The sequence below is a fragment of the Dermacentor albipictus genome, chromosome 4, assembly GCF_038994185.2.
Source record: "Dermacentor albipictus isolate Rhodes 1998 colony chromosome 4, USDA_Dalb.pri_finalv2, whole genome shotgun sequence".
Classification (NCBI taxonomy): domain Eukaryota; kingdom Metazoa; phylum Arthropoda; class Arachnida; order Ixodida; family Ixodidae; genus Dermacentor; species Dermacentor albipictus.
Window position 1 is genome coordinate 109,614,313 of NC_091824.1, and position 12,808 is coordinate 109,627,120.

Consider the following 12,808-nt stretch of genomic DNA (forward strand, 5'->3'; position numbering starts at 1 on the left):
ATGGCAATGGCGGTTGGTGTTTGTGAACCACGCTAATGAAAATAAAAAAAGGAAAAAGAAACAAGGGGAGGGGTGACGTTGTATATGTACAAGAAAACAAGGCTGGCGCGAATTTCCCAGTTAGAACACTATGTGAAAGCATTATGTGCCACCGTATGCGGCGTCATGTATGATGCCGCACACTGCACTATAGCAAAGCTAAATGTCCGCAATCTTCATTTTAGCTTTGCTTGTTCAAGCTCTGCAGAGTTGTCCCTTTCATTGCTAATGTACAAGTTCATCTTAGTTGACGGGTGTCTATCGCCACTACAACAGCGCCGGCAGCTTTGTCTTTCTCTTTATTTAGTTTGCTGACATCTACCTTAATAATATAAAATTACTTTCACTTCGCATTTTATATGCTACATTACTAGATGATCTGCGGATTCTCCCAGTAAACATCATTGTTACGACAGAATCTTCAAAGAGTGAAGAAAAGTCAGGCGTTGGTATATTTGCCCTTTTTCTTGACCTGCTTTTTTCTCTTCGACGGCCGGTTATATATCCATATGAACGAATTCATGGCAGTGGAACTGGCCTTACGCAATTGATATCAATCATTTATGATGATCTCTTGCTCTGTCTTTGTGCTCATCACTGCTTCTGGTGCTCTTATGTATGAGGACTTTTCATTCATTGGTACCTTGACATTCGGGCGTTCGTTTAGTTTGACTACCTGGGTTTAAAGGAGAATTTATCAATCAAGTTGCAGCTTACTTACCTAAGGTTTCTATCCACCAAATCCTTCCATATTGTTGTTTGCTTATGTCATTCATGGAACACATTCTATATTCTGGCGCAGATAATATTGCCAAACGCGAAAAGTTGAAGTGTCCAACACGAGGCTGTGTTTTAGCATACCTTCGCTGAATTTCTATATGCACAAATCGAGACTGGTTCTCTTCCCATTACGCTAAATATGCGGCGAGGTAGAGGCATTAAATTTTTTTTGTCCTGTCGAAGGAGAACGAGGGAGAACAGAACTCCGACATTGATAAAGAGTTTATCGAAGCAGAAATAATAGCAATCCTGCGCAAACACAGCGCCAAATCCACACTAGGCCCAGGCGCCATTACGAACAAGACAATCAGAAACCTGAACGACGTGTCCATTGGCAAACTGACAGAATATATCAACGAGTGCCGGTAACAAGGAAATATACCACAACAGTGGAAGACGGCACAAGTCGTCCTAATACCAAAGCCTGGCTAACAAACACAATTCAGGAATCTAAGATCCATATCGTTAAGGTCCTGCGTGGTCAAACTAATGGAGCCTGCTTTCGTTGCCAGACTCACCAGCTACATAAAATACAATGACTTACTCCCAAACACGATGATAGGATTCTGAAGAAACCTGTCTACACAAGACACCATGCTGCAACTGAAACACCAAGTAATCGATGAACCAGGGAGATCGACTCGATTCATTCTCGGGCCAGATCTCAAGAAGGCATTCGGCAATGTCGCACAAAAAGCCACATTGCACCAAATCGACAATCTTGGCTTGGACGAGTGGGCGTACAATTATATCCGAAACTTCTTAACGAACAGAGAAGCAAAAATCGCGGTAGGAGGCCCCACATCCGAGAAAGTGCCTATTGGCAGTTCTTATTAACTTGATTCTTATTTCTCTTAATTTTCAATTCAGTGTTTAATTTGATATTGTTTTGTGTATACATCTCCCTAAAAATAGACTTTGCATTTTTAGCTGACAACTTGGAAATTCAAGAGAGAGAGAGAGTGCGCTCCTAATGAATCCTGGACATACTTTACCGACAGCATGCACAGCATGCTACTGCAGATGAAAATGATGAAACATTAGATATGCATAGTGCACTTCACCACTACTGGTACACAACACTCAGGGAACACGCCACAATACACAACTAAAACATCTCATTGAGACCAATGTCTCTAAGAAAGGTTAAAGTTACTTGTTAATTCAAATTGTTATACACTTCGTCCTTGTTACCTCTCCTAACCACCCAATTTATGGCCGACTTCCCACTGTGGGTAGATACCACTGTCAATCAGGAGACCGCCACAACCGCTACGAGCAGCAGCGGCAGCAAGATTGTGATTGTAAGGGTGGATGGTGGAGAAGAAATCATTAGTGAAGTTGATGGCACGTGCCTTAGTCTAGGTGAAAGGGGAAATTCCAACTGCTACGAATAGTTAGTCCACGGAAGTAACCTCTCCCGTACACAGTTCCTTCTTGTGTTGAAAATGTGTTACGAAAGGAACAATTTTGTGAAAGTGCCGAGGTCCAACACTCCAATTTAATGACTACCGGAAATTCGCAAATTATCAAAACCAAATTACAGCGCTTTTTTACAATCGATACAAGTAATTAGCCACGGCAATTGAGAGAGAGAAGTCAAGTGATGCATCTGACTAGCGCTACCTCCACTGGGCGCACGCCAAGATGTAGCATCGGACCTAAAAACGCTCATAACAAAGTTTCCGCTTAGCACTCATGCGAAGTGCACTTTTGATAGGCTTAAAAACAAGGCATGTATAACGCGAATACGTAAGACATTAATAGGTAAGAATATCTAATAGCTGAATAGGTAAGACAGGCTAAGCCATAAATACTTTATGCACATGCTCGCGGTGAGAGCGAACAGCGAAGCATAAGAATGGTGGCTACAGCAAGTATGTGTGAAGTGCGCATGAGGCATATATATAATTTATCAGGGAAGGACATATATTGGGCCGCGCAGCCCGCTTCGTTGAGAATCATTCCTCTCGTTGCATCACTCCTCCCGACACCACTGCATACAGAAATAATAAGGTCCCAGCACCATGTTTTCTCGTGCGCATTTGTCATTTAAATGCATATAGGATAGCACAATGTACAACAAATATGTCGTGCATCGGACAAATCCTGGCATGACGAGTAATTGGAATGTTGTTCTAAACTACCGATAGTAATTGCATATGCCTGTCACTTCGGCCGAGTATCGCGAAGTGCCTCACACCAGATGCCCTGTTTACTTGCTCAACACGCTTCATTTACACAATGTAAAAAACAGAATATGGGAGGATTGTACAGCTCGTTATAGTGTATTTGTACCGGTAATAACGTGAAGCTGATGGTTCTCGAATAACCCAATTCCCGGCACAAAGCTAGCGAAAAGCAGTTATTGCGTTTCCAGGATTGTCAGACGTCCTTGGCCTTGCGTTTTGTTGGCTTCGCCACAGGAAAGGCCTGCCTCCTCTGTTCACAGAGCGAGCTCTGTGCAGATCTCCATAGCCTCGTCTCGTTCCCGCTCGAGGTCCTTGGCCGACTCGGCGATGCAGTTCCGTAGATTTTCGTTGACAGAGATTCCCTGTACCACTTTCCACGACCGAGAGTGGTCGATGAACACCGGGTACGAGAATACAAGGTCGGGTGGGACGCCGTAGATACCGTCGCTGAGCACTGCCATGGTAACGAACTGACCCGCCGGCAGACCAATCCACCAGTCGCGCATTTGGTCGCAGGCAGCCTTGGCCCGAGACAGGATGCCAGGATGCTTGGTGAGTTTCTGTACGAGGTCCTCGCGAATCTTGACATCCTCTGGCAGTCCTTCGTCCAGGTAGTCGCGGCTCACTAGGTCCGATATCTTATATCGTTTCGCCTTCTTGATGACAACGCTTCGACTGTAGTCCGGCAGGAGCGTGTCGCCACGGTGACCCCAGACGATCATGTTGACGATCTTGTTAGGAATGACGCCCAGTCTCTGGGACAAGAGTGTGACAGCACGGTTGTGGTTGAGCCTGGCGAGACCCGTGAAGTTCTCGTAAGGAATGTTTTTTGCATACCTGAAAAATAGTGAGATAAATAACAAGGAGGCCTGGTTCCAACAACTTGTAATGTTGTGCCATGCTTGACTTGCTTATGGTACAAGTAATCCCCGCTATCACGTTTAGGATGCCAGGTTGCTATAGTCGCGGCTATACAATTTGAAAAGGCTGAGATAAATACAACTTGCGGATCTTAGGTATAAATTGCCGCCAGTAAACGCATAACATTCTTCTTATAAATTTAGCTTGTCGAGAGTAGGATTTTCCACAATACCTGTAACTATACTACGTTACACACTTGTAAGCCGCGAATTAAAATATATGAAAGGTAAAACTCGCGAACTCTTATAACAGTGCGCCATTTGGGTAATAGTTTTCTAGTCGTCACACGCTAGCTTATCTTTGTACTTTGAATGTTTTTTTTAAACCCTGCATGATGTGCTTTCTGCATGTGTGTGCAGAAAGCACACACATGCAGTTTTTCCAGTTTTCTTCGTGATTTAATCCGCAAGTTTAGATTCTGTTCTTGTTCAACCATGTACCCACCCCCTCTGTAACGCCCTAAAGGCCCTGAGGGTAAATAAATAAATAAATAAATAAATAAATAAATAAATAAATAAATAAATAAATAAATAAATAAATAAACAAATAAATAAATAAATAAATAAATAAATATCATCTTCAGCAGCAACGTCCACTCACAACCATTTAACAAGAATAATGTTCAGATCCGTTATAGTTTGTATGTGCTCTGTCTCTTGCATTCGCTTTTCTCCAGCATAATGTATGAATTTGTTTGAACACGTTATTGATGGCGGGGAAAAGCGAATTTCTGACATCAGCAAGGCATGGAACCTGATTGCGAATACGGCAGTTGCATTTAATGTAGAACACATACCTACTTCATAAGTAGCTGTGCTATTTATAACTATAGTTACAGATTCAAGAAGAGACAGCTGACAGCTAAGAAAGTCGAGATGCCTCACCGGGTGCAGACGTAGGTGTTGGTGTGAATAGGGTGACCAGAAACGATCACTTTCACCGTCTTCTTAGCGTGAGCCGAGAGTGCCTTGCCGTGACCGGCGTACGTCTGCACACACTTTTCGAACAACGCTCGATCCCCATCCACGGGCACCGAGTCATTCAGGAAGGCCACGTCGACGTTCAGGAAGGCCACCTCGTCTTCTCCGGTGAACACTACGTGCTTGAGCAGTGCGAACGAGCAGTCCTCGATTTCCATGGCGATGCCGTGCAGGTCTGATATATTCTCGCTCTCATCATACAGGTGCAGCACAATCGGCTGGTCCCCACCGAAAACGTCGCCACGCATCATCGGAATAAGCATGCGGTACGATAGCTCGGTCGTCACTGCCGTCACCAGGACTCGTATGGGGTCCTTGGGGACGACCGGCTCCTGCTGCCTCACCACGACGTGGGACCCGACTCGGCTCAGAAACTCTTGCTCGCTCATGGCTGGAAACGTCTTGCTCATGGGCGTCGAATGGCCCGAGAGTTGCTTTTCCACCTGTTGGTTCACCGGCAAGAGCAGTTGCTGATCACTTGACAGTAACAGGCGACCAACGTTTGCCAGTTTGCCCAGATTTCAGTAGCCGAAACGGCGACAAACAAACAAACAAACAAACAAACAAACAAACAAACAAACAAACAAACAAACAAACAAACAAACAAACAAACAAACAAACAAACAAACAAACAAACAAACAGACAAACAAACAGACAGACAGACAGACAGACAGACAGACAGACAGACAGACAGACAGACAGACAGACAGACAGACAGACAGACAGACAGACAGACAGACAGACAGACAGACAGACAGACAGACAGACAGACAGACAGACAGACAAACGAACTAACGAACGAACGAAATAAACAAGCAAATAAACAAGTAAACAAGTAAACAAGTAAAAAGGAAGCAATCAATCAATAAATCAATCACTCAATCAAACAAACAAGCAAGCAAACGAAGAGACAGACAAACAAGCCAATGAATGCAGCATAAAATTTCGTGTACTTGTCTTCGAAGTCGACCGCGATAGGAAGTTATTTAAGACTAATACTATTCCTTAGGACTACAAGTTTCTGTTAGAAAACACATGAGAAGTCAGGGATACTGTGGCTAAAGCATGGCTACCCACTAGTTCGGTGAAACATGGTGCAAATTCTGAATTAAATGACGTAGAGCAGGGGAAAGAGGTGCTTTGTGGCACTTGAGTGCAAGAAACGTTTCGGCTAATGCATTAGTTCTGACGGATGAAGTAATTGAATATGTACACGCCCTTTTAGCACATCTTCGCTAAGTTACCGGCTCCGAGAAGCCGGTGATTTAACGACCGTAAATTATTTTCTACCAATAAGCTAGTCACTTTGGCTGAGGTCCCGCTTAAGATTATTGGAAGGAGAAACCCTTTAGTCACAGAATAAATTAGTTGACAATGCAATAAAAAGTAACAAATCACGCCCCAGTTCTTTCCGCAAACGTCCAAGTGTGAGGGAGATTGGGAGCTTTCTATCCATTGCAGTACTCGTTCCATCAGCTGTTATCGTATTTATTTCTTTGGTAAGAGAATAAGGTTATGTTATGTGAATTTCTTTATCACGAAAAAAATTCCTGCTGTGATATAGCTACGAGAACCAGAACACTCTTTAGGAATTCACAAATGCAATGGTAAAGTAAAGTGTGTTTTATGCTACAGCCCTTGTGTGGCGGCCTTTTTATTCATAGCACATAACATTCAGTGGAGAAATCGGGTATTTCCATGTAGTGCCGACAAAGCAAACATAAACCATCTTACATGCAGAAAATTCAGCGTTTGACAACATGGCAAAACAGTTCACCTGTTTTACAGAGCGCAGCACTTCCTCTTCAAACTTGGCCACGGGAGCCACTGGCTTGAAGATTAACACACGTTTTATTAATTTTCCTTCATCATAGAACAAATACACCTAAATCGTGCATTAAATTTTTATCTAGTACTATATTTATTGCACTGTTCTTGTACTACACAAGCATGCCTTCCAAGAAAAAGAACACTTTCAAGAAAAAGATAAAAATGCTCTCGCAGTATTGAAGTGTAATGTCAGCCTTGTTAAAAGGTCACCACTATTTTTTTCTAATAAAACAATGTCTTGAGCATCCCACACATGCCACATGAATTCGAAGCACTGCATATTTGCTCTTGCTCCAGACAGAAACGTGCTTCCCGTAATACCCCTTAAAATCAAGTGCAATGGCATCTAACATGACAAGCCAGTACTAGGTGTCTTCATTAATGATTAATTTACGTCCTCTCTGATTCATTATTTTTTCTTTTGTTTCGTGTTAGATTCTTTTTAACTGAATCCCTTTAAATGCAAGCAGAACAACGCCGTTGTTTCGGAAATGTTTGAAAGCCATTATATGGTGTTTTCGAACCTTTACAGCATGCAGTAGATAAAACACCAATGGTTTACTTACACAATACAACCATGACCAAAAGATAGATTCTCACGCTAGCATTCACTCAAAATCTCTTACGAAAGTGCCAGTTGCCATCGCATCGGTGTTTGTTTCATGATCGAGCCGATTGCTGCCATAAGTTACGGGCGCTAGCTGGAACTTTGCCAATGGGAATACGTTCTATGTAAATCGATTTTTTACACACGCCTCCTCAATTCCATGCTTTCCTATATCTGTAGGAATAAAATCACTTTGTGAAGAACGATGGCGTAGACATTTCGTTCCTCTGCGCAAATAGCTCTGTCTAGTCGTTTATTCTTTCTGAACGAAAAGAAGCCTAGTTTATCTTCTAGCGTTTTCTACGCGCCTTAACATGTGCTGAGCAACTTTTGACTAGCGCTCTCAGAGCTAAAGTTCATATGTCGCAGTACGTTGTAATTTCAACGCACTCTAAGAAAGCTCTAGACAACGCGCTTGCTAAGATATCTTGGACCTATAGTGTGACCATAGTGAGCTGCAGAGCGTCTATATTTTTTCATCCCATTTTTCTTAGCGCACTTGAAAACTATAAAGGTTTAAAAGGTCTGAGTACTAGCAGAACCGCAAATATTTCATTTATTCACTGAAAATGGTAAGACTTACGTAACTTAATGCTTTAAATTACCTCTTTCCTTGGGGGCTGTGCTGCTTCCTCCACTTTTGTCCGCGAAGATGTCGGCTTAAAAACAAAATAAAAAGGAATTAGTTGAATATCGACAGGCAGATGAAGAAGCGTAACAAAAAGCCGAAACGTGAGCTTAATAAAGTGCAAAATTGCTATGGAAAGTGAAATTGTAATATAATAAACTTCATCTTGAAGAAGGTGCACGATTGTGGAGTGCGATCATTCGCAACCACGTGAAATGTGCGAACATGTTTACTGTTCAGGCGACTGCGCAGCCGCATTCGGTAGCCTCTCTGCTGTCGCAACAGTAGGTGAGAAGCAGGCACACAGTCGGCGTACGTGAGAGCGGCGCGAAGGAAGAAGCAAATTTAGGTGAGAGTGCATGAACACTTCGTGGACGTGCTCTATAGATGACTTAACGCGATGTGACTTTTGGGTGCTTAAATTTGATGGCACTCGCAATTCCTGAAAGCCATGAATCCTACGTGGAGAACACCTTACTCGCAGCATTTCTGCTGCTGGTCCAAGCACACCTAGGATTCTCCGAAAGAGTTACGGCAGATCACATAGCCACACTGAAATTGCGTCATTGACAAGCATTGTGTATGAAAAAAAAACAACTGAGAAAGCGGTTGGGGCGCATTCTGAGCATGAAGGATGCAAATAGCTAGAAGAGTGTATGACGTCACACAACCAGCTTTCGCATGGAAGCGCTGCGTTCTCTTTCGTGCCCCCCAAAAGCCCACGGGGATGTTCGACAGACTCGATCACGAATGTTTGGCTTTTAGTAGGTTTAGATATGGATGCGGCCTTGTTCGGTTGCTTTGCCAGCCACTTTGTGTCCATTATCTCGCGGTAAGCTTGTTTAGCTTTGGTCGTCTATGCATTCACATTTATTTTCGTTGCAACATGGGAGTGCGGCAGCCGCACGTTCCTGATACATGCGTTTTGGTCTCTTGAAGAGCTTCCACAGAACGCGGTGGTTTGAGACACTAAAACATACCGTAATAAGATCGCGTGCTAGATCGCTATTATAAGCCTTCAGTTCTATTACGTGACGCTCCCTCCTAGCTTCTTTCTTTACTCCAGGCCTTTGGCACAGTGCGAAAAATGATTTCCACTATTTCTCATTAAGTGTTCCGTGTGTAAGACATGAAGAAGGTATGGATCCGATTGCACTAACAGATGGCACGTGCGATATATTTACAGCAGAACATTTCATGACGAGAACTGCATCTGTAAAAGAGGAGGAACGGAAGTTGGGTGCTCTTTTTGGATCTCTTGTGTGTCCGTGCCTTGAGGGGTCGGAAACTGTTGCGCAGCATATAGCGTAGATTGTGCAGCATAGCAGCTAGCATCATCTAGCCAAATTACGTTTGTCTACTGTCGTTATACTTAAATATGACTTCTCATTGTGAGCAATATCACTGATATATTGTAGCCACAGTTTCAAGCTAGAATATAGGACAGTGCCCAGGTAATCTTGCGTCATTGCAAAATATGTGTAACGGTTGCGTATGTCTTTAGATTACTGGAGGCATCACGTCATTTCAAACGCGACATTAAGCACATTATAGGACGACGACTGAACTGACACTAAAACACTTCTTTTAATTTGCAATGGACAATTACTTTTACGCGTTCTGAAGCATAAACCCTTGCATTTATTTTCTAAGCCGCAACAAAGCATCAATGGCAGTTGTTGCAACATATCTAACTCTTACGTGACCTTGTACACTTTGTAATAAACATAAGATAGCCATAGGCGAATATGTGGCAAGCGTGCACCTGTGCACCGTCCATGTCTCTTTCACAGGCGGCTGCTTTCTCAAGCATGTGACAACCTCCGCAATGATCGTAAATAATATCAATTCTTCGAGTAGGGCCGATAAATAATCGCAACTATCGCGGAACGAATCCAACCGGAGTCTTCTGCTTTCGGGAATGCCTTTCTGCATTCACTGTATCCACGTGAACGCAGATAGCGTTCACGTGGACACAGTCACTCTATAGAGCATTCCTTCGAAATTGGCTTCTTACCGTTCTCTTGGAGACTTGCTGTGGTGGTGGCGGTGGTGGCTTGGGCCTCATCGTGCCCGGTTTGACGAAGGGTTCTTCCTCGCTGTTCATCTCGTCCGGTCTTTCCTTGACATGCTTTTGGTGCTTCTCATAAGTAGCGTCTCTTTGCTGCTCCACGTTACTCGACGCAGACGAGCACGACGGACGCTTGTGCTCGGACGTCGTACATTCCTCCTGGCTAGCGCTGAGCTCCTCGGCGGCATCGCAGTGCGCAGAGACGGCGTCAACCGATGCTCCCGGCACCGCCATCGCTGCGGCAGCATTCTCTGTCGTCGATTTTCCGGCAGCGTGGGCTCCGTGCTTCTTCTTGGTGTCCCACTCGTCCGGTATGAGTTGCTCCTGGCTTTCCGGGGCCGCCGCTGCCGCATGTCTTTTTCCCTTGGACTTCGAACTGCGCCGCGACACATTCTCGGCGGACTTACGCGAGACGCCCTCGGTAGAGCGACTCGGCTTAGAAATGAGCGTTGACATCACTCCAGCTGGACGGTGATTCTACGTTGCTTCGCGTCAAGAGGTCCACGTCGGAGCGGCGGCCCCACAGGGGCCCCAATGGAGCGGAGGGCTTCAGCTGTAGTTCTTTTGTTTCTTCTCTGCCTCAAGGAAAAGAGCTCGAGGCTGTGCCATTGATTTCTTGTTCTCTTGTTCCTTAAAAAAATAAAAATAAAAAGAAGACGTGGTCTGCACTTCGTTCTTTTTCCCCTCCTATTTGTACAATTAACACTTATATGCGTTTATTTCTCCATATAACCTTATTTTACTTTAATTGTACAGCCCGCTTCTTGGCCAGTCCCCTGTGGGGGTATGTGCTATATAAAAAAAACCTCCTCATCATCATCGTTCTCGAGTGTGGTTATCTGCCACGTCTAAGACCTAAGAGAAGGCATAGCGACAGGTAGGTAGTTAGGTGGGTAACATCCACCTTGAAACACAAATCGTTAGCCGTGGCTCTGAGTCTTCGAGAGCCTTCGCATCAACGCCGGCAAGATCATCGCCATTCGGGCCATAGTGATCGGTATTTCTTTGATATAAAACACGGTGGCCCTTCTCTTGCGCTAGAGTGTGTTAGAGAGCTGTCATACGAAAAGCAAAGTAAAAGCAATTGGACTATGCGAAAAATCGCCACAAATGGCACAGACTGGACCCCAAGATATCGTTTAGGCTAGAAGAAAAGATTCAACGCTGAAGTATCAGCTTTCTGCAAAGGCTTACGTTTGGAGTGGCGTTTACGCGTCGTTGCTCACGTGCAGTTAATGCATCGCGCTGAGTGTTCTGGCTGTGAGTTTCGGCATGTGCGTGACTATATACACCATGTGTATGTGACTGTCCTTAAGACGTGCAAAATCGACAGAGGTTGACTGATGCATTTCTCCGTCTCGACGGCCAATAGTTGTCAGAGTACTGTTTTATTGAACCAGGTCTGGCATGTCCAGGATGTGATTACACCTTGCCGCTATGCACTTTGCCCGCCTCACTTGTCGCCTTACCCGTCTTGTTCCTCTTCGACTATTTTTTCTCTTCCCAGAGCACGGAAAAATCTACGAGGGCGATATAGAAAGTAATGCCTCCAAGCCCACTACCTTTGCAATTTACTGCAAACATTTTGAACTCTTTATCTTTAATGCACTGATGTTTAAGCTACAGAATGTCGCTTGCTTCACCTTTCTGCATTTTCTTGTTCCAGAGTAATCGAGCGATTCATGGCACCCAATAGTAATGTCCGGTTGAAACAGCGCGCTGTAATTGAATTTTTTGCTCCGGTAGGTTGTGCGTCTATCAACGTTGATCGCCGTCTGACTGTGTTGCCTGTGTTGGGAATGCCCGTGTTTGGGAATGCCTGTGTTGACGTCAGCACTGTAAGGAAGTGGGCAAGGATAGTGAAAAACAAAATGCAGGCGCATCAAATCTCCAGAATCAGCACCGAAGTGGACGGCCCGCAACGGCCTCTGCTGAGGAGCATCAACATCAGGTAGACGAGTTGATTCGGGGCAATCGCAGGATCAAGCAAGACGAGATGGCAACAACACTCGCCATTTTTATTTGTTCAGTGAACCACATCATTGAGCACTTTCTGCGTTACAATAAAATTTGCGATCGTTGTGTACCACGGCAACGGACGACTGACTTGAAACAGTCGAGGAAGCGTATACCCAACGAGCGCGAAGTACAGGGCGGGACAACATATTAGTTACAGCGCGAAGTTCGAATGTATAACCAATATTGTTCTTAAGCAGCGTTTCGCCAGGTTGTCTTCCAAGAAGAAACGAACGATCGCAAGAAGCACCGCGAAGAATTCGCTGTGCTTTAGTTTTCCTTGTGGCAACAAATAAGCAACCGGAATATTTGCCATCTTCCGAGAGAGCTGCACACAAAGCGAGGAGTAATGGAGACTGCGACGAAATGGTGCCCCGGAGCACTCGATGCTGTGAGCAACACGAACGACCCCCACGCCCCACCCCCCTCCCCGAGTTTACACAGCAGGCGCGGTGCTTACCACGCGCGGCACGGCCGATCCTCGCAGCTCGGCAAATATTTGCCGTCGTCGCCGTACTGGACCGCCGGCAGTTCCGGCTGTCGACACTCCGGGGCCGGAGGTGATCGGCTGTTTGAACAGCTTCGTGAAGACCATAAATCCCTCCAGGATTTGTGTTCTGGTGGCTGTGCGCGCTAGGCGCTGTGGCATTTCTATGGCGTTCAACTGCGGAAGGCCGTTTGGCATAATCCCACAAGTGGAAATTTGTGGAGGAGGCTTACCTGTTGTTGTTCTTCCAACGATG

At 44.8% G+C, this 12,808-nt stretch overlaps 1 protein-coding gene across 2 annotated transcripts; it reads right to left on the bottom strand.

Moving 5' to 3' along the window:
* Positions 1–3,028: 3,028 nt before the first annotated feature.
* Positions 3,029–10,640, bottom strand: LOC135914043 (malate dehydrogenase, cytoplasmic-like). 2 transcript variants are annotated; one of them, XM_065446777.2, is made up of 5 exons: positions 9,996–10,640; positions 7,956–8,009; positions 6,691–6,744; positions 4,817–5,355; positions 3,029–3,848 (listed from the first exon to the last, which is right to left on the bottom strand). In XM_065446777.2, exons 1-5 carry the CDS (start codon positions 10,503–10,505, stop codon positions 3,266–3,268), a joined length of 1,740 nt encoding a protein of 579 aa, XP_065302849.1. In that variant the 5' UTR covers positions 10,506–10,640; the 3' UTR covers positions 3,029–3,265. The 2 variants fall into 2 exon arrangements, with proteins under 2 accessions (XP_065302849.1, XP_065302850.1); XM_065446778.2 differs by lacking the exon at positions 6,691–6,744.
* Between the last annotated feature and the right edge of the window lie 2,168 nt (positions 10,641–12,808).